Source organism: Gymnoscopelus braueri, assembly GCF_963280865.1.
Source record: "Gymnoscopelus braueri genome assembly, chromosome: 18".
NCBI lineage: Eukaryota > Metazoa > Chordata > Actinopteri > Myctophiformes > Myctophidae > Gymnoscopelus > Gymnoscopelus braueri.
Window position 1 is genome coordinate 49,133,027 of NC_137618.1, and position 20,635 is coordinate 49,153,661.

General features: G+C 41.9%; 1 protein-coding gene across 4 annotated transcripts; it reads left to right on the forward strand.

Moving 5' to 3' along the window:
• The first annotated feature begins 1,612 nt into the window (after nucleotides 1-1,612).
• stx19 (syntaxin 19) lies at nucleotides 1,613-18,949 on the forward strand. Of its 4 annotated transcripts, none has more exons than XR_013932011.1 (7): nucleotides 5,238-5,290; nucleotides 5,796-5,989; nucleotides 9,465-9,806; nucleotides 10,344-10,580; nucleotides 13,731-13,943; nucleotides 14,436-16,899; nucleotides 18,352-18,949. XR_013932011.1 is itself a non-coding variant. In XM_080412588.1 (6 exons), exons 3-6 carry the CDS (start codon nucleotides 9,558-9,560, stop codon nucleotides 14,670-14,672), a joined length of 936 nt encoding a protein of 311 aa, XP_080268714.1. In that variant the 5' UTR covers nucleotides 1,613-1,670; nucleotides 5,796-5,989; nucleotides 9,465-9,557; the 3' UTR covers nucleotides 14,673-18,949. The 4 variants fall into 4 exon arrangements, 2 of the variants coding, with proteins under 2 accessions (XP_080268714.1, XP_080268713.1); XR_013932012.1 differs by having other exon boundaries at nucleotides 14,436-15,721; XM_080412588.1 differs by lacking the exon at nucleotides 5,238-5,290 and adding an exon at nucleotides 1,613-1,670 and having other exon boundaries at nucleotides 14,436-18,949.
• The last annotated feature ends 1,686 nt before the right edge of the window (nucleotides 18,950-20,635 follow it).

The following is a 20,635-nucleotide window of genomic DNA, read 5'->3' on the forward strand; positions in this document are numbered from 1 at the left end:
ACTTAATAAATGATGTGTCAGCCTGGCTCTACCACACTGTGTCCCTTAGCGTGCCACATTCGCCGTGCAAATTTTGACATTTACTCATGACCTTAACCCATTAAGACCGAGAACGCAGCACGTGTGCCATTTTTAGATTTATATGGCTATTCACAAATAGCAGATCTACCAGCTCATAGTGCGGCAGAGCGGCATGAGCCGCTATTTTTGAAAAATCGTGAACATTTTTGCAAATCTTGGAATATATTATCTTTTTTTAAAGGGAACATTTGTAAAATATTTAGTTATTTGCACACATTTTCATGATTTTTCAAAAATAGCAGATCTACAAGCTCATAGCGCGGCACTCGGTGCCACGCTATAAGCTTGTATATCTGCTATTTTTTTATTGCCAAAGAAATCTAAAATGACAGAGATGCGTTCCTGGATTGAATGGGTTAAATCGACTATTTTCTTACATTTATATGCCATGCACCGGAAAGGGATAACATCTTTCAAGAAGCCATGAAAAGAGATGTATTTTTCTTCAGCCAAACGGGTCCTGACATTTGTAACATGGCAGCATTAAACGTAGGACATTCTGCGGAGGAGGAGGAGAGAGGCGAGACATCCTGAAGAGAAGTAGCTGTGGTGTATAAGAACAGAAGTATACTCTTTACCCCATAACGGCTCATCATCATCACCATCTGAGCAGCCATCAGCTTGGCGAAACCAAAGATATTCAATCATTTAGGATATTCGTTCTCAATGTTGGTTCTCAACGTGTCACAAAGTGAAATAGCTGATCTACATGCTTACAACGCCTCACAATGTGAAATAGCTGATCTACAAGCTTACAACGCGTCACAAAGTGACGCGCTGTAAGCTTGTAGATCAGCTATTTCTGCTATTTTTTACATGTATAACATTATTAAATATGTCAATAATGTCTTTGTATGTTTCAGTTATCTGCCCTGTGAAATGTTTTGATTACGAAGCCTAAAAAAGGCTTCATATGTTCCAATGTGTGCCAAACACACAATATAATCGTTAATTGCAATTATTTGAGTGACAATTAATCGTCAACTTAAATGTGTAATCGTGACAGCCCTATTGTCAAGCTGAAGTTGGCAGGGGAAGCCAGAAGCATTGTGTATACACACTGCATGCAGCACTGTAGCAGCAACTAGCTGACAATGAGGACACATCTGTATGTGTTAAGCAGCCTTTTGCAGCCAGAGACAATAATGCTGTACGAGATTCACCTCCCCAAGACCTGCCTGTTTGAGAGAGAGAGAGAGAGAGAGAGAGAGAGAGAGAGAGAGAGAGAGAGAGAGAGAGAGAGAGAGAGAGGGAGAGAGAGAGAGGAGAGAGAGGAGAGAGAGAGAGAGAGAGAGAGAGAGAGGAGGAGAGAGAGATCCTATAAAGACATGAGAGTGAATGTTAGGTGACATAAGACACATGGTGTGAGTCACACTGTGTATTCTAGCTACAGGGCAACTCACACTGTTAACAAGCTACCAACACACACACACGCACACGCACACGCGCACACACACACACACACACACACACACACACACACACACACACACACACACACACACACACACACACACACACACACACACACACACCCACAGCTGACTGGATAATTAGCAGAAGGGTTAACGGGAGGCCAGTAGTGGAAAGTAAGTATACATTTACTCAAGTACTGTACTTAAGTATATATTTTTAGATTTTTTGTTTTTAGTTTTACTTTACTGGAGTCTTTCCAATTTTCAATACTTTTGCTTCTACTCCACTACATCTCAGAGGCAAATTGTAGCGAACGTTCAGAGCATACTTTCCAGCATTATCCATAAATGGACACCACCGCAAGGTAGACCGTGGCAGAATGCCCGGAAACCCATATAGGGGGATAAATGACCTATTCCTTAAGTGACCTATTCAATTACTTCCTGCTTGGATACCATCACAGCTGGTCTTGAATCCGGTTTAAACAACCAGTCGAGTATATTTGGTCTTTTATACAACTATTGTACTTTTTACTCCACTACAATCATTTGAAAACTTCCACATTTTCATTTTGATTTGTATTGCAAAACATACATTAAAGCTGCACTATGTAACTTCCACCCTGGATTTGAACCTGGTTTCCTGTGCAAGTCCTGCCATTATTATTATTATTATTCTATAGAGCCTGCCTGCTTGCTCAGGGGATACATTTAATCTTGACCATCAGGTCAAAAGTCGTGTCAGATCCAGTACCTAGGTGAGACATAACCTTTGACATGACCTTTGACACGTTAGAGAGTTCCACTTTAACCACTTCAGCCCTACATTATATACATTTTGAAAATAGATCTACTCTACTATACAGAAGATCTGCTTTTTCAGATGTTCATACATTTTGAAAACTTGTGATTGAGTTTCACTTTTGGTACTTGGTTTACCTGTGATCCTATAGATTACTGAGGCACTACACTGTCTCTCTGCATTTGATGTACTGTATGTGTTTACCTTGCTTACTGTAAGTCACTCTGGATAAGAGCGTCTGCTAAAATGCCTTAAATTGTAAATTGAGATAATGGACAGCCAGTAGCCTATGTGAGCATTCAATTAAGAAGTCAATTAATGGTTATATCTTTGCCGGACATTGTCTATGCTGTGGGATTTCTGGTGCGACAAGTTTCAAATGATCACGTCTTCTTCAAATATTGTCCAATTTCAATGAATGATACATCGTATGAAAGCTTACATTCTGTACTTTCATAATATGCAATGTGTACTTGGTCACATTTGTGTAGTTATGATGTAGGTCCTGGTGCACATCCGCCCCAGGAACCGGTTTCTATTGTGTTGTCATAACAGTATCTTGTCATTATAACTGACAGCGGATACAGCTCATATCCTCCACCTATTTGCATTGTCATCACATGCTAATGTGCTTTTTAAGAACATCTACCATACTGTACATCTAAACACTGTTGTTCACTCTTGCGTTCGCGGCCCACCCATCTGACCACTTAACAAGGCAGCATATGGGTGGATCGCGTGCATTTTCAGTTTTATTCTCATAATCAATCCATCTGATTGTGTTCCGGCTTGGATCAATGGAATTAATGTAATTATTTCTACATGTCGGCATCACAATGAAAACTAATTTTACAAGGTTTTATTTATTTTTTTACTTATTAATTAATTAATTAATTTTTATCCCACGATTTTGTAACCCTATTTTTTACACCCAGAGCCAATTGTCTATGTAATCCTGGGCACTACCTTCCCTCTGCCAACCTAGGGAGGCCAGGGCCGAGCTCATGCCTCCTTCAATGCATGAGAGCCAACTGACCTTCTTATCACCTGACAGGGGAGAGTTTCCCTGGTAGGACGTAGCGTGTGGAAGGAACACGTTATTCCAACCAGTTCCCTTCCCCTCCATCAGGCGCCCCGGCTGGCCAGGGGGAGGCAGTATAGTGACCAGGATTACTGCATGTTTTTGTGAGGGTATTAACTACCCTAGGAGACACAGGGAGAACATGCAAACTCCACACAGAAATTTTACAAGGTTTTAAAGAAGAAGAAAAACACAGCGTTTTATTCTTTTAAAAAAATATTTTATTTTAATTGTTTTATATATAAATGTTATATTATCGTTACAATCTTAGTGTTTTCACTGGGATAGAGATGACAAATCTGTATAAAAATAAAATCTCTTGTGGCATTGCATTGGGCCATGCCATGAAAACTTCTGTTGGCTGCAAAACCCAAAAAACTGTTTTTATCCTCAAAATCGTCTAGCAACCCCAACCTCTGCATGCCCTCTCTCTCTCTCTCTCTCTCTCTCTCTCTCTCTCTCTCTCTCTCTCTCTCTCTCTCTCTCTCTCTCTCTCTGAATCCAGGGAACAACTTCAGTAGAAATGTGTCATGAGTACATAGAGTCTGGAGTCACCGGGGCAGAGGGAGCGTGACAGCAGACCCCCCCCCACCCCCCACCCAGAGACTTAGAGGGATAAATAAAGTCTAAATAAAGTCCACAGACCAGCGCATGCATCACCAACATGCCCGCCTTCTCTAATCCCCCATTGTTGTGCCCTCAACAATGGGCACAATGCATAGCTAGCTCTGTTTGCATTGTGCTGTTCTGTTCCCAATTCAACCCCTAAGGCCACCGATGGAAGAAGTACTCACATTACTTGAGTAACTTTAGAAATACTCATGTTACAAGTAAAGATGCGGTACTCAAAATTTGCTTGAGTAGCATTAAAGTATTGGCATCAACATATAGCATCAAAAGGAGAAGTACTCAAATTGTTCAGAATGTGTCCAACTTTTTTCTTTAATAGCAAATCTACAAGTGCACAACACGTCGCATAGCGACAGCTTGTAGACATTTTTTTGTATTAGATAAAGCATTAAATAGGATTTAATTGATTATTGCATGTTGTATAATTAAAGTACCTCAAAATTTTACTTAAGTACAGTAATTGAATAAATGTACTTTATACCTTGCACCACTGTCAGCCATTGGACAAGCCGTCTCTCCCCTGCAGTTTACTTAATCACGTCACCTTGGCTTTCTCCAGATAAACTAATGAGTTTGTGTCGGGAGGAAACCTCTTATGTCCAAAAGTGTTACTTTTCAGCAAAGTGCAGGAAAGACCATGTTGAATGGACCCTACTGTACGTAGTTATTACACTAGTGACAGCCACAAAGCTGTCACTATCAAAACAGTTTTAAAAAATTGCAGATCTACAAGCTCACAAAGAGTTGCCTCGCTCCGTGTCGCAATGTGACACATTGTGAGCTTGTAGATCTGCTATTTTCAAAAGATGGTATATACCATGTATACATTTGAAAACTTGTGAAATGGGACATTCTGCACAATTAGTTACTTTTACTTTTGCACTTTAAGTACATTTTGATACCAATACTTTTGTACTTTAACTCAAGTACATTTTGAATTCCGGACTTTTACTTACTAACAGTATATATGTAACTAACTAACAGAGTATTTCTACATGTATACTACATACTGCATATACTTAAGTAAAACATTTGAGTCCTTCACCACCACTGATAAAAAGTTGAAATATGGAGATATGAGCTTTCTGCCCAACAGAATGAGCCCTGCTCTGCTACAAGCAGCTCCCGGCTCATTGGCCGAGGCCTGGCCCACCACTTCAGAGGAAGGGGGAGGGGCTTCAGACTGGCTCGACCAGATTTTCATCCACAAGTTTTTTTCCTGTTATGTGTGCATATCCTGGTCAACTGTTACCCTGACTGTTAACTCTGAACGGAAGCAAGGTGCTTATAGTTTAGCTTTTTTTCTCCCATTGTATTTTTAACTTTCACTTACTTTTTGTTTTCATTTTCAGTTTGTTTGTGATTAGTTTTTAAAGCCGGTTTGCAAGTTAAATGTTTTATTTTTTCTGAAAAGTCTTAGTTTTCAGTAGTTTTATCGATAAGCCGTTCTTTCATTTGGATTTATCCGAGTCGAGATTCAACAAAGTCAGAAACACTGCAAAGAAAATAGCAAATCTACAAGCTCACAACGTGTCACATTTTGACACATTGTGAGCTTGTAGATCTAACATTTTGGAAGCTTTTAGACAAGAGGGCTTAACACTGGCACAGCTGAAATAATATCGGGAGATCAGATTTCAGATATCCACGTTCTCGGTTCTCGGTCTCTGTTTAAACAGCATCGTATTATGGTCTGCTATAAGGTCACGTCAGTTAAGCGGTCATTTCGTTAAGTTGTACTTTAACGATGATGAGCCTCTAACGGAGACATACCTGTCCTTCACAGCCCATGAACGAACGGCCGGCAGGTGTACGGATGGATGGAAAACCTGGAGGAGGATGACATGCTGGAGTAGGAGGGAAAGAGATGTGTGGAACTATATGTGAAATTGGACAGAAAACACATGCATGGATTTGGAATATGAGGCTGTGGGGGAACAGAGACCCTATGCTGAGTCATCGATCACTAGCAATACCAAGGTAAGTGTCTTAATATGATCATCTAGATCAGGGGTTTTCAAAGTGGGGTCCGAGGACCCCCAGAGGTCCTTGAGGGAGTTCCAGGGGGTCCCCAGCTAGATGATAGATTAGCAACCAAATGGACCCTTATGGGTCTGTAACTCTGAGAGTGTTCAAATGGAACCAAATGGACACTCTCAAAGTTAAATTAACATTGATTTTACGATATAAATTGGGGTCCAAAAGATAGAAAATGTCATTAAATAGGGGTCCGTAGCCTAATGCATGTCAAACTGGGGGTCCTTGAAATTAAAATGGTTGAAAATCACTGCTAGAGTCGTACAAATCTTCCCTTATGGGGGTCCCTGACATATCTTTTCAAATGGGGGTCCGCGGGCTAATAAGTGTATAATTTGGGGGTCCTTGACATGAAAAAGTTTGAGAACTCCTGATGGTTCTCTTTTCAGGCCAAGGAACCCTTAGCTGGGAGAGAGATCAGAAGCAGGGACCCTCCACTATACTGTATGAAAGTATGTTACAGATGCAACTTTTTCACATGTTTCTTTGACAGCACTATCATCAGTGTTGGTATAATTTGTTTGTGTATGTGTGTCTATTTTCAGATATTTAACCACTTACACCCTCAATACTACTTGGTCTGCTCTTTTCTTCCGAGCTTGTAGATCGGCTATTTTCGGTGAATGTTCCCCCCAGAATAGGCATCCTATAAGTTTTTGTAGACCTGTCTGGTTGTTTCTCGCAAAATCTGGCAGCCACTCATCTAGAGGAGATAAGAATCACAGTTACATCTCATTGTCCATGGACAAAAAAAACAGCCAAGAATAAATTACATACAGTGGGAGACACAGCATAGTGTTTGAGCCCTCCCAATGTTCACACACACACACACACACACACACACACACACACACACACACACACACACACACACACACACACACACACACACACACACACACACACACACACACACACACACACACACACACATACTGTACACACAGTCACACACACACGTACACATGCACACATGCACTCACGCTCAAGACACACAGTAGGACTTAGCATTTGTTGTTGTTTTTCTTTAAATAAGCTCTTGAGGAGAGAGGGAGAGAGAGAGTGCATCAGCCACTGGTTCTCACCTCACCGTTGCCACAGCTGCAGCTTTAGAGAACAATAGAAACTTTTATATTCATAAGTTCTGCCCCTGAGACTGTAATGGTTACACCATGGACCACACACGTCCACACGCACATGCACACGCACACGCACACGCACACACACCTTTACACGTATAATCACAAAAACGCACTCCTAAGCTGAGAAAAATATACACACACACACACACACACACACACACACACACACACACACGCACACACGCACACACGCACACACGCACACACACACACAGGAACAGGGTCTTTCCTGTTTGAAACCTATCCGGTGGTAATTGGATCGGGTGTAGTTGGCAGTTGCTCCATTTTCTCACTGCAGCCAAACACTCTGCTCACCGCTACAAACAAACACACTCACTTCACATGCTGTGAGATATATATATATATATATATATATATATATATATTGAAAACAAAGTTGATTCAGACAATGTAGAACATCACCAAACCCAGTACTGTTTGTTTTTTCTACTAAGTGGTCTTGCCCTTTAAATGGACTTTGGTTACTTCCCATCACTGCCATAACGCTCTGCTTGACACCGGGCCTACACCGGAAAATTCCTCACTTTTTCTGTTTGATTGCAGAGAAATGTTGTTCTTTACACTCGAGTAGTCACAGGAATCCCAGACCTTCTCTTTCGTGTCACAATCTTTTCATCATGGACTCTCTCCTTTTAAGTGTCAGAATATCGTCACTGGCTGGTGGAAACAAAACATATATAAACAGACATTGTGAGGAGTGGACAATTTTGGGTAAAAAGGTTGTTTTAAAATTCATAGTGTTAGGCTTATAATTAGAAAAAGATTCAGGTTGGGCTAGGGTTATATTCGACATTTAGAGGTTAGGTTTAAGGTTGTAGATATGTCTGATTTAGTTGTGCGCCGATTTTATGTGTTGAAAACAGCCAATCTACAAGCTCATGGCTATTTTCAGCGTTATTTCTAGAGTAAACAAGAAAAAAGACACATAAAATCACTGCCCTAATGATGATCTCGATGTGTGTGTCCTTAAGTGTGTGTGTGTTTATTCCCCAAGAAGGCCTTCTCCTATAGGGTTGTGATCATCTCAGAGATGAGTGGAGATGATTGCTCACAAAGGGGAAACGTTCTGCGGTTCAAACACAAACATGAGTTCTCGTGGGAAAGAAAATAAATCTGCAGCCCAAGTTGATTTCAACCGATGATGCATAAAGACCTTGTGCTCATTCATCTCCTGCTGTTTTCATACAGTTAAAAATACCTTCTTTCAGAACCCCGTGTTCCCTGGCGGAATGCGGACATGCCTCATCAGTTATGCCTGCGTGTGTTGCCATTATGACACTGTAAACAAACTTTGATTAAGCGTTGACTCACTCCGGACACACCAGAGTACACTATACAGTACACACTCATCTACAGTTGTGTTTGCCTGTGCTGCAACTTAGGGTTGCCATTCGCGCCTTGAAATAAGGAATCGTCCCGTTCTTTTTTTTACGTGTACACAAAATCTGCTTTTTTTGGCTAATGTTCCCCCCAGAATATGAATGCTGGGGTTCGAGTGCTTAATATTATATACAAAAACTGTACATATTATATGCAATGAGACTTTTTCTGGGCGTCTTTTTTTTTGGAAATAAGGGTAAAAAATAATCCAAAAAAATTCATCCAATCCATAAATTAATTATAATAGTTAATAATAAACATTTTAATTTTTAAATCTATGTTTGAACAGCTAACCCTGCTGCCCCCCAACATTGAGAAATGTAATGAGTTTAGTGATGTCAGGAGTCCACCCTGGTAAACTCACCCAAGCACTTTGTAAACAAACACAAGGAATACTTACAGTTATATCGCTGCCGGGATCTACAAGCTCGAAACGAGCTTGTAGATCTGCTACTTTTGACATTTTATCATTTCATTATGTTTGTTTATTATGTTATTATGTTTTGTGTTTCCTTTGCTTGATGTTTTGTGTAAAACACATTGAATTGCCTTGTTGATAAAATGTGCTATACAAATAGAATGGCCTTGCCTTACCTTGTAGATCGGCTATTTGCGAAGAGGTTTGGTGTACAGCGAAACAAAGAGCAGACCAAGTACCGATGGTTTAAGTCGTTAAATGTCTGAAAACACACATTTAACATGAATACAATATGTAGTGGGGGGGGTCCCTGCTTCATCTCTCTCTCAGCTAAGGGGTCCTTGGCCTGAAAAACGTTGAAGACCACTGCTTTACAGGGATTAATCTGAAACAATGAGAAGAAGTGTGAAGATGTCATGTCTGTAACTATCTGATTTGATCCCTTATCGTCCTACAGAGACAAGCAGTTTCCTAAGGACCCATAGCGTCCCTGAGTGGGACATAATATACAAACATTTAAGTCCAGAGAGACAAGCAGCCTGTCCGCACCATGAGAGACCGTCTGGACGAGCTGCGGCAGCGGGCGCAGGAGTTCCGCGAGACGGGGAGCGAGGCGACCGCCACCGGCAGCTCCTTCTCCTCCGGAGGGGACGGCCACCACGACCCCGACGACCCCGTACGGGTGGGCGTGGTCACCACGGCCCCAGAGGCCGTCCTGTTCGAGGAGGAGCCGGTCATCGAGAACTTCCTGTCCGAGGCGCAGCGGATCCGCGACGACATCACGGAGCTAGAGACAGAGGTATACGGCAGGGTGACTGTGTCTAGGGGTGCAAAAGTTAATCCAACTTGTTAATTGAATCTATTACAACAATGAATTGACAATCTATAGTTTAATAAAATAATACATTCGTAATCTAGCCCTATTTTGGGCATGTATCACAAACTGACGCGTCACAAAGATTTTGGGCTTAAATGGATCATTGATTCACTGAACAAATATACAAAAAAGAATAATACTAATAATACTAATAATACTAATAATACTAATACTACTACTACTACTACTAATAATAATAATAATAATAATGAAAAAGGAAATAAACAATAGTTGCAGCTCTATTTGTGTCCAAAACATGAAAATCCATGTCCAAATACAATATGATACTCATATGTTTATACGGAGGGTTTTTTTTCTTCTTTTTTCTTCATCCCAAAAGTGGGGGGGATATCCCCCCTCCCCAATGGAACTGAGTATGTTCAAACTCCCACCCTCCCCCCTCCCCTCCTGCGTCCCTACTATGCCTTTAACTGCACCTCTGACTATTACATAATGCAGGTCCTCAAGTTCAGCCAGCAGCAGAAGACGTTGGTGGCGACCATGCGCCGCTTCAGCGTGATGAAGAAGGAGAGCAGCATCACGCGGGACATCAAGCTGCAGGCCGAGAGCCTCCACAGGCGTCTGGACAGCCTGTCCAAGCAGGCCCAGACCACCGAGGACACACTGGGGCCCGCCGCCGTCACCACGCGCATCCAGCGCTCCCAGCATGCCGCCCTGCACCGACACTTCCAACAGGTTGGACTGGGAACCCCAAATCAGTGGTTCTCAAATGATTTTGTTGGACAGGTTTAGTTACTAGTTACTTTTAGATTTAAAATATTATTAAAAAACATACATTAAAGGGTAAGACCACTTTGGTAGAGGTTTGGCTTGTGTAGTTACCTTGCCATGATGTAACTCCAATTGCTCCATTGATTACAAATTGAGAATTCAAAATACGCTGAAACAGCTCTCAAAGTCACTCTTTTTGCACATAAACGAACACAAACAAAGTTGATTCAGACAATATAGAACATCACCAAACCCAGTACTGTTTGTTTTTTAAATACAAATGTTAACTTCATTTAGATTTTGCTATTTTTATTAGGAAGAAAACACGGACTGAATTCACAGATCCGGATCCGGATCTTCAAATAGTAAAATCAACAGGAAGTTAACAAAAAAAAAAACAGTACAAATATCATTTTAGGGGTCCTTGACATGAAAGACTTTGGAGAAAAAAAACTTCTTACATTATTTGACAATTTGGCAAATGTTTGACCAGTTTTTATAGTATAGTTTGTTTGTGACTTTTGATGCAGTAGTGGTCTTTTTTTATTTTCTTTCTTTCTTTTTTTTAGGTATTAAAAAAGGTCTTAAAAGTCTTTAAATTGTCATTTCACTGTCATCTGGGGACCCCTCACAAATCAAGTATACATGTTGACGTCAGAAACGTAACATGAGGACCTGCGAGGCGCACCGTTGCTCTGATCCACACCATACAGTACACGGCACCAACATTGTCCAGGGGTCTGCCATGACAATAGCCTTAAATAGTCCATAGTCTTTTGTAGAGGACAGATTATTTTCTGTTGCTCTTGGCAGTCATGGCTGCCAGTTCCCACCTGATGTTGTGTGGGAGTTCAGACTGCTCCAGACCATACTGAATAACTGCTAGCTTCCATAACGTCTTAAGACTAGGACTTAAGTCTAGGATAGACAGATCATCACTACTTTTGGCGTAATCGTTGTATCCTCCGAAGAGGATGATACGATCTCCCACCATGCAACAGCACATGCCATACATTGGACCTGGTCCTTTCCCCTTGGGCTCAACCTTTGTCCAGGAGAAGGTCTCTGGATTGAAATTCCACAGATCATTGAAGCACTGGTGATGGTTGTAACCACCATATATGTACAGCTCTCCATTGTAGGTAAAGGCTGAATGCCACCAGCGCCTTTCTGGAAGAAGCTGTGCAGAAGGTGTGTTCAGCCAGCAGTTGGTCTCTGTGTCAAACACTCTGATGATGTTGTTGTTGTTGTAGTCGTGCCTCTGGTCCCCTAGACCCCAAAATACAAACATCTTCGTCCCGATGATGGTGGCAGAGTGACGTGATGAAGCAGGTGGCGGGGTGCCTCTGGTGTTAATTAAAGGCCAGACCATTGTGGTGGTGTCCAACGTGTAGATGTTATTAGTTTTACTATAATACTGGGTCCATCCTCCATGGATAAACATGACCTTCCCGAGACACAGGCTGAGTGGTCCCTCCTCCTCTCTGGAACAGTCCCTGACACCCTGGGTTTGAACCCAGGGTGAAATGCCCAGGGTGAAATGCATAAAGCACATTGCAGTGAGGAATTTCTACACCCCAGATGTAGATGATATATTCTATCAGCACAGCTGTGTGGCCCTGATACAAGGAGGGAACCTCAAGGGGATGTTCTCTCCCTGTTGTCACTGGAGGCAGCTTCCTCCAACGCAAAGACACTGTGTTGAAAACATGGGCGCCAATCTGAGCCATGTTGCCATTACATACTCCTGTCCAATACGATGCTACTCCTGCAAAGTAGTACACCTTGTGCTCCACTGCAACAGCAATATAACGGCCTGTCCTTGGCTCTCCATTCAGATGCAGCAACCAGCAGAACATTTCTCACACTAATAAGAAAAGTTGGATTTGTAAAGTCTCACTCTTAACACATTGATTGCCAAGATCGCATTGATGCGTTCTTTCAAATGTATCACTTGATGGCCAAGATCGCATTGATGCGTTGTTTCATTTTTTTTGGAAAATTTCACAAGGGGCGACCTAAAACAGCTTTGGAATGATCGATCGTCACTCAGAGAAGTAGAATGTGGATGTGACGTTGTTACAAAAAACCAGGAAGCCATCCGCTTCCTGTTTGGGATTTTCAGAAAAACAGCTGTAACTCAGTTTCTTTTTTTTGCATTGAAAACCACTAGTTTTCACCGTAGCCCCAAAATGGCGGATCGCGGTTGGAACGTTCCTATGGATACACAGATCCCTCCGCTAACCCACGGGGACTATTTTGTTTGTGTTTTTGGGACACAATGTCGGTTCCACAGCGTTTCAAATATCATCGGATTGAGGTAATTATACGCTGGCAAGGGGATAGAAAACTATGTTTAATATCTTGGCAATCAATGTGTTAACAACACTGGAGTCCCTTTCTCCGGAGATAAAATTACAGTTCAAAACAACTGGAGTACTTCGGTGGCACAAATGTCACGTAAAGTTAGGCCAATCCTACAAAGCCAATCAGTTGGGTTAGCCAATCAAGGAGGCAGATGACTGTTGACTCCTAATATGGCACATTGAATCCCATATATTATTATATTATTCCTTGCACTGTATGTCTTTACTGTCCCTTTGTCCTCCGTTTCTCTTTCTATCGTTACGTTATCTATATGTGATGTTTCTCATTCTATTGTTAAGTTGTCTAGAGGTGTAGTTATCTATACCAGTGGTTCTCAAACTTTTTCATGTCAAGGTATGTATTTGGCCGCGGACCACAATCTCAAAATATTTTGTTCCAGGGACCCCCAGTAGCAAAGATTTGAGTTACAAATGTTCGAAAAAAATATATATATTCAAAGGTTTGCACAAATGTTCACGATTAAAAAAAATAGCAGATACAAGCTCATAGCGTGGCACTCGGAATCAACGATTACATTTTTATCCCACGATTTTGTAACCCTATTTTTCACCCAGTGCCAATTGCCTAAGCTTGTAATCCTGGGGGCTACTCTCCCTCTGCCGGCCTGGGGAGAGCCCCGAACTGAGCTCATGCGTCCTTCAACGCATGAGGAGTTAGATGTTTCTCTCTCTATCGTTAAATTATCTATACTGTAGGGTGATGGTCCTCGTTCTATTCATGTTCTAGGTGATGCGTCGCTACAACGAAGGCCTGGTGTCCAAGCAGGATCGCTGTAAGCACTTCATCATCAGACAGCTGGAGGTGTTGGGGCGCGACGTCACGGAGGAGGAGGTGGACGAAATGGTCGCCACGGGCAAATGGGAGGTGTTCAACGAGAACCTCCTGAACGACGCCAGGATCACGCGCTCCCAGCTGTCTGAGATCGAACAACGCCACAAAGTAAACAGTCACACACTCTTAGCCCATTAAAACCGGGAACACATCTGTGTAAACACTTTAACCATTATTTCATAATTTGGCTATTCAAAAATAGCAGATATGCAAGCTCTACAAGCTCTCAGATCTACAAGCTCATAGCGCAGCACTCGGTGCCGCGCTATGAGCTTGTTGGTCTGCTATTTTTGAAAAAAAATAAAATAATATATATATATATATAGAGATTTTTTTTTTTTTAAAAGCGACTGTTGGGGTTGTTAGACATTTTGTAGAATCCCCAGAAGCAAAGATTTGAGTTGCAAATGTTCGCTTTAAAAATATATATTCAAAGATTTGCATGATGAAAAAAAAAGAGCTTTTGAATGGCCAAAGCATAAGATAATAGTCAAAGTGGTTAAAATCTAAAATGACAGATGCTTTCCCGGTTTGAGTACTTTTTCCACCACTGGTTGCTTCCCACCACTCACGTCCCCCCCCTCTCTCTCCCCATCACAGGAGCTGCTGAGCCTGGAGAGCAACATGAAGGACCTGAGGGACCTGTTCCAGGACATCTTCATGCTGGTGGAGGAGCAGGGGGCCTACATTGACCACATCCAGACCAACGTGGAGCGCACCCAGGACTACGTCCAGGTCTCCAACGAGAAGTTCCGGCTGGCCGCCCGCTACAAGAAGAAGAACCCGCTGCGACGGCTGTGCTGCTGCTGCTGCCCTCCGTGGAAATGCTGCTTATAGCGACGGGTTCACAAAAGTCTTTCATTTCAGGGATCACCCCCCAATCAGGCCCGGATTAATGCGCGAGCTTTAGGGGCTGCAGACTATAGGGCACCAAGCTCGGGGGGGCGGGTCGAAAACGCCTGGCCAAAATGAAAGAAAGACCGGACTATTGCGAGAAACGGTGCCGAAATACTGTCCGGGAATGCCGCTCACCTCGCTGATGACGCAGCATTGTATAATCACTGCCAATCTGGGAACCCATTGCCCATTTTTCTTCGAATTTGACTCTGGGGGGAGCTCCGGATAGACTTTGGACACAGCATATTGGCATATTGTCCCGTTTGGTCTGCCCTCCTCTTCCGGTGGGGGCGCCAATGTTTTCATTCCCACCGACAACATTTCTCCCATGGAACATGGATCGTCTTGGTTATAAGCCCACTTGTTTCTATGCTGAAAGAACAAGTTAAAATGTTACTAACTTTCCGTGGTTTTGTCGACTCCGAGGACGCCATTGTTGAATGAGTTTGGGTCTGTTTCCAGTGGGAACACATTAGGAAGCGAATTCACAGATGTAAATCCTGCCCGCTACATTTGATTGGGTAAAGCGTGGCTTGCTTCCTGGTCTACCCACTTGTATAGCAACAGTAGCGTATCTCGGAATCTCTTCTTGAGAGATTAAACCACCGCTGACAAAACATCGAACGCAGGCACCCAGGGCACCCCCCCCCCCCCCCCCCCCCATAACTGAGAGTGTACAAATGGAGCATGAGGGTCCATTTGGCTCCATTTGTACACTCTCAGAGTTATAGCCCCATAACGGTCCTACTGTAACTATCAATCACTTTGCTACGGACCACCTGGAAACTGCTCAAGGACCCCCGGGGGCCCCCGGACCCCACGTTGAGAACCACTGGCTTATTGAGCGGAGATTCACCAAAAAACTGAAAGGATGACGCTGATTAACCTAAGCCTAATTTATGTGCCCTTTCAGCCGGAAATAAAAGAGTTTCAAGCTAACAGTGGGAAGCTTTGTGCAACGTTATCAGCTGGAAAATCTACTGCAATCGGTGAGTGACACCGTTGCACGATGGAGCATAGCCTTAATTAAGCTTAAAGGCATATTTGTAACTTTGCCCTGTGTTTATAGTTTTGTAAACACAGGGCAAAGTTACATACTATGCCTTTAAAGTTTATATATTTTTTGCACTTGGCACATTTTAAAAAGAGAACATTCAGCTATAATAAAAAAGAGAAGGGTGAAGAAGACGTGCCTTACATGTAAGCATTGACACTAAAGCAGCAAGGTGACAGAGAATCGCAAAACTAACAGTGGAAAAGTTATTTAAGACTTAACCAAGGTTGCTGCTGGCTTAGAAGGAAATGCCCAAAACACTGTGAAGACAGACAGACACCGGACGGTTGAAGTATCCCACGATTTTGTAACCCATTTTTTCACCCAGTGCCAATTGCCTAAGCTGTAATCCTGGGCGCTACTCTCCCTCTGCCAGCCTGGGGAGAGCCCAGAACTGAGCTCATGCCTCCTTCAATGCATGAGGAGCTAGCAGGCCGCTTCTTATCATCTGACAGGGGGGAGTTTCCCCGGTAGGACGTAGCGTGGAAGGAACACGTTATTCCAAACAGTTCCTTTCTCTTCCATCAGGCGCCCCGGCTGACCAGGGGGAGGCAGTATAGAGACCAGGATTATTGCATGTTTTTGTGAGGATACCTACCCTAGGAGACACGGGGAGAACATGTAAACTCCACACAGAGAGGCCCTTTCACCATGGAAAACTTTTCTAAGTTATTTAAGACGTTAACCAAGGTTGTTGCTGGCTTAGAAGGAAATGCCCAAAACACTGTGAAGACAGACAGGCAGGCAGGCAGGCAGGCAGGCAGGCAGGCAGGCATGCAGGCAGACAGACAGACAGACAGACAGACAGACAGACAGACAGACAGACAGACAGACAGACAGACAGACAGACAGACAGACAGGCCAGTTGAAGTTGAAGACGTTGTTTTGTATACTGCAGACAGATGACATGGTGGACGGTTTAATGGACACGCATTTGAGCAGCTGATGGACTGTGATTGATGGGACATTCACAGAGGTGGACAAAGTACTCAACCCAGTTCTTGAGTCCATGTATAATGACACTCCTGGTCAAATATTACTCATTACTCAAGTGAAAGATACTCACATTTGGAGTACTTGGTTTTAAGCAATGCTTGAGTACCGTATTCAATAGTAAATGCTTTTAAAACTATTCAAAAATGCAAAGTACATTTTCATGTTGGTAACAATGCCTATGCTGTATAATTTAGCAACTTTCCCCAAACATTTTCAGAAATATTCAAAAACGTAGAAATAAAAAAAAATAAAAAAAAAATCAGGAAAATAGCTGATCTACAAGCTCGCAATGCATCAATGACACACGTTTTGGAAATAAGACTCAATTCGTTAATAATGTACTTCTAAAAAGTACAACATTTGTCTTTCAAATGTAGTGAAATGAAAGTCATAAGCTTCCAAAACACAAACACTCAAGTAAAGTACAGACACACACAAAAAAAAGACTTAAAGGACTACTTTTTTTTTTGTTAAACCTATACAGTTCAAGAGTTATAGGCCAAAACGTGAATCTGCCTGTTACAGCGCCACCATGAGGCTGATTTGAAACATGTAGGGTGGCTTTTCTTCTTTGGCCTAGTGGTGATGTGCGTTAAAAAAATCACGGAAATCGGAGGCTGCGTTCATGACTATTTACCAATGGACCGAATGCCCCCGCCCCCCAGTTAAAAATCACTGAAATCACTATAACGATAGAAAGCAATACATGATTTTTTTGTAACACTCATCTTTTAATTATTATCATTACAAACTAATAAAAATAACCCTTGTTGTAAAAAGAACAAAGTTGTCCTTTAAGTACAATACTCAAGTAAATGTACTTTGTTATTGTCCACTCCACTAGACATAGGTCACAGTTAACCTTGATAAAGTGAATAATATTCTCTTATTAAGTTTAGTCTAACAGTCGACACAATTCAGACACTGTTGCAAGGTTAGGTCTGTGGAGTCTAGACAATGAATAGAATGTCGCTGGCAGGTGGAAACCTTGGATGTGCAATAATAATAATAATAATAATAATAATAATAACTTTATTGATATAGCACCTTTCATAAACAAGTTACAGAAAGTGCTTTACAATAACAACAGTTAATCAGAAATTAATTGCATACATAGTACAACAGTTCATAATCTAAGAAAAAGCCATGCGATAGAGGTGAGTTTTTAGAAGAGATTCGAAAGAGTACACTGAGTTTGAAAACTCACAGGTAACCAGTGAAGGGCCGACTAAAAATAATAAGGGAAAAAATATGGATTCAATGTAGTTATTATTTTCACAAGCTCTTGTTCTTGCTTTTCATTGTTTAAACATACCCACAGGCACATGTAACCACTTTCACTTTCGAGTTCAACCTTATTCAAAAACAATTAGCCAATCTACAATCTCACAACTTGAGCTTGTCAATCGGCTATTTTCCGCTACATTTGCACGACACTCCGTACCCATGATACACGCAGGGTATTAATTTAATTTACGAGGGGGGAAAACATAAAGAGTTGAAACACGGAGATACAAGGTTTCTGCCCGACAGCATAATGATAAATGCATGTTACGTGTCTCTCCACAGAGGACAATGGACGGAGGTCAACACTGCCAAGGACCGCAGGAGAAGCCATACTGTAAATCCAAAGCCATTTCAAAAAGCTCTTCTCTGAATCTGCCACTTTCATTTTGTTTTGTATGGGCACATGCACACAGACTTACGAATGCATTTATAGGAATGTCAAATTAAAGCTCGACCGAGAGAACATTCATATTCAGAGATTATGAGAGTCCCACCATGTCCATCCATTTCATTTAGGTACGTACAGTTTTAAGAAAGACCTTAATCTATTTTTATATTCAGAAATGAAGTCCAATTTGCATCTCAAAGGGACGGCCATTTGAAGCTCTGACTTTCAGCAGGCGGAGGGGTGAACAACTTTTCAATGGAGCTAATGACCGTCTCACACGTTTCAAGTTAAGATTTCAAGTCACAAAACGTTGAATAAAATAGCTCTGCTTATACTTAAGCCCCCAAATGGAATTTCCACACCGTATGAAAAAATTACTGCTGATATGGAATTCTGAGCCATACGTTTCTGGTAATAGCCCTTTTTTTTGTCTCCTTTAAACCCTAGAGAATACTCACTGACTGTATTTGATAATAAAACATTTCAATTTAAGCACTTTGTTCTTTTCACTTTCCTCAGGTATAAGGTATATAAAGTGTCCCCTTCACTATCATAGGAACCAATTAAATCAGCAGAAACTTGTATGAATAAATCTCATATAATTCAGTCTTATGTATTGACATTATGTTAAAGCAGGGGTTCGCCAAATAGCCAGCCATAGCCTCTGGCTGATGTCGGAATGTGTTCGGAATTTGCCTATCAGGATGGAATATGAAAAATGCCGGAGATTAGCTGATCACAGACGGAAGGACACACGGACGGACGGAGGGACAGGGTGCAAAACATAGTCTCGGCCATGCCTTTCGGCCTGGCGCAGACAAAAAGAGAAAATTAAGTGGATAAAAATCGGCGGTATAATCGCCGATGCAGAAGTCGTAATGAAAGTCAAACAATGGCCGATAGATCAGCCTTTTATGTGAATTCCTGGGGTTTTCTCCACACCATTCCCCCGACAAAACCCCTCCAGTGGGCAGAAAGTCTCCATGCTAATAACGTCCTCTAAATTAATACATTGGCATTTCATGACCTAACTCTTCATCTCCAGGTCCAGGACTGTTGAAACTATTGCATTATTCAGAAGCATTGTTCTGCCCGCTCCGCTGCTATATAAAACGTCTCTGTCGGGCGGAAACCTCATAACAGTCCAAAACTGTTACTTCAAAAACAGCAAAAGCAGCAGATCGGCAAGCTCGAACCGCGACGCTTCGTGCCACGTTTCGAGCTTGCCGATCTGCTGCTTTTGATGCTTCTGTGTGACGCTGTAGTATGATCAAGTTGGGGCGTTAATTTATGGAAAAACACACAAAAAGTTAGAATATGGAGATAAGAGGTTTCTGCCCGACCGCGACGAAAAGCTCTCTGTGTGATTATCTTTTGTTGGAGTGTTTCCGCTCTACAAGGAAGGACAATAGCTGTGCACACACTGCCTGGAACGCTGCCACGCAGTCAATTAATCCAGGGGGGATTTACAATAATGCTGAGGGAATGTGGGAGCTCATAATCAGCTCACCTCCTCATTACACCTTAAGCACTTATTTCCCTGCTTCACCTAACCTGTTGTCAGTGACGGAAGAGGCACTCAGATTTTTGTCACTTACTTACTGTAAGTAAAAGTAGCAATACCGCAATGCAGAAGTACTCTACTGAATTCAACATTTGAATTGAGTAAAAGTACAAAAGTAGTGGCATCAAGTTATACTGGCCCAATTGTATTATATTATGTAAAAATTACTAAAATTAGGCAAAATGTGTTGAACTTTGCAACATGTTGTAAAAGCTGAAGTGCAGGGCCTGAAGTGGTTTAATGTATGTTTTTTTAATCTGCTAAATCAGTGGTTTTCAACCATTTTAATTTTAAGGTCCATTATTTATTCGGCATTTGAGCCACGGAAGCACCATTTACATTCTACCTCTCTGATGGATACGATTTTGTCCAAAATTCCATGCTGTATTGATGTGGTACCATAGGAGAAATAACAGGCAAACGTTGATCAAAATAAACATTCTTTTATTAAGTAATGCCGATGTTTAACAATAATTTAAGCTCTCAAGAGTTAAAGATCTATAAGGGTCCATTTGGTTACCAACTCTCCATTATTTAGATGGGGACCACCTGGAACCCCCCCAAGGACCACTGAGCACCGGTTGAGAACCGCTGTGCTAAGTGACTAGTAGCCT

Excerpts from the sequence above, each read along its gene's own strand:
- stx19 (XM_080412588.1), top strand. The coding sequence starts at position 9,558 with ATGAGAGACCGTCTGGACGAGCTGCGGCAGCGGGCGCAGGAGTTCCGC. Across the intron at positions 9,807-10,343 it reads TCACGGAGCTAGAGACAGAG|GTCCTCAAGTTCAGCCAGCA; the intron begins GTATACGGCAGG and ends TACATAATGCAG. Across the intron at positions 13,944-14,435 it reads AGATCGAACAACGCCACAAA|GAGCTGCTGAGCCTGGAGAG; the intron begins GTAAACAGTCAC and ends TCCCCATCACAG.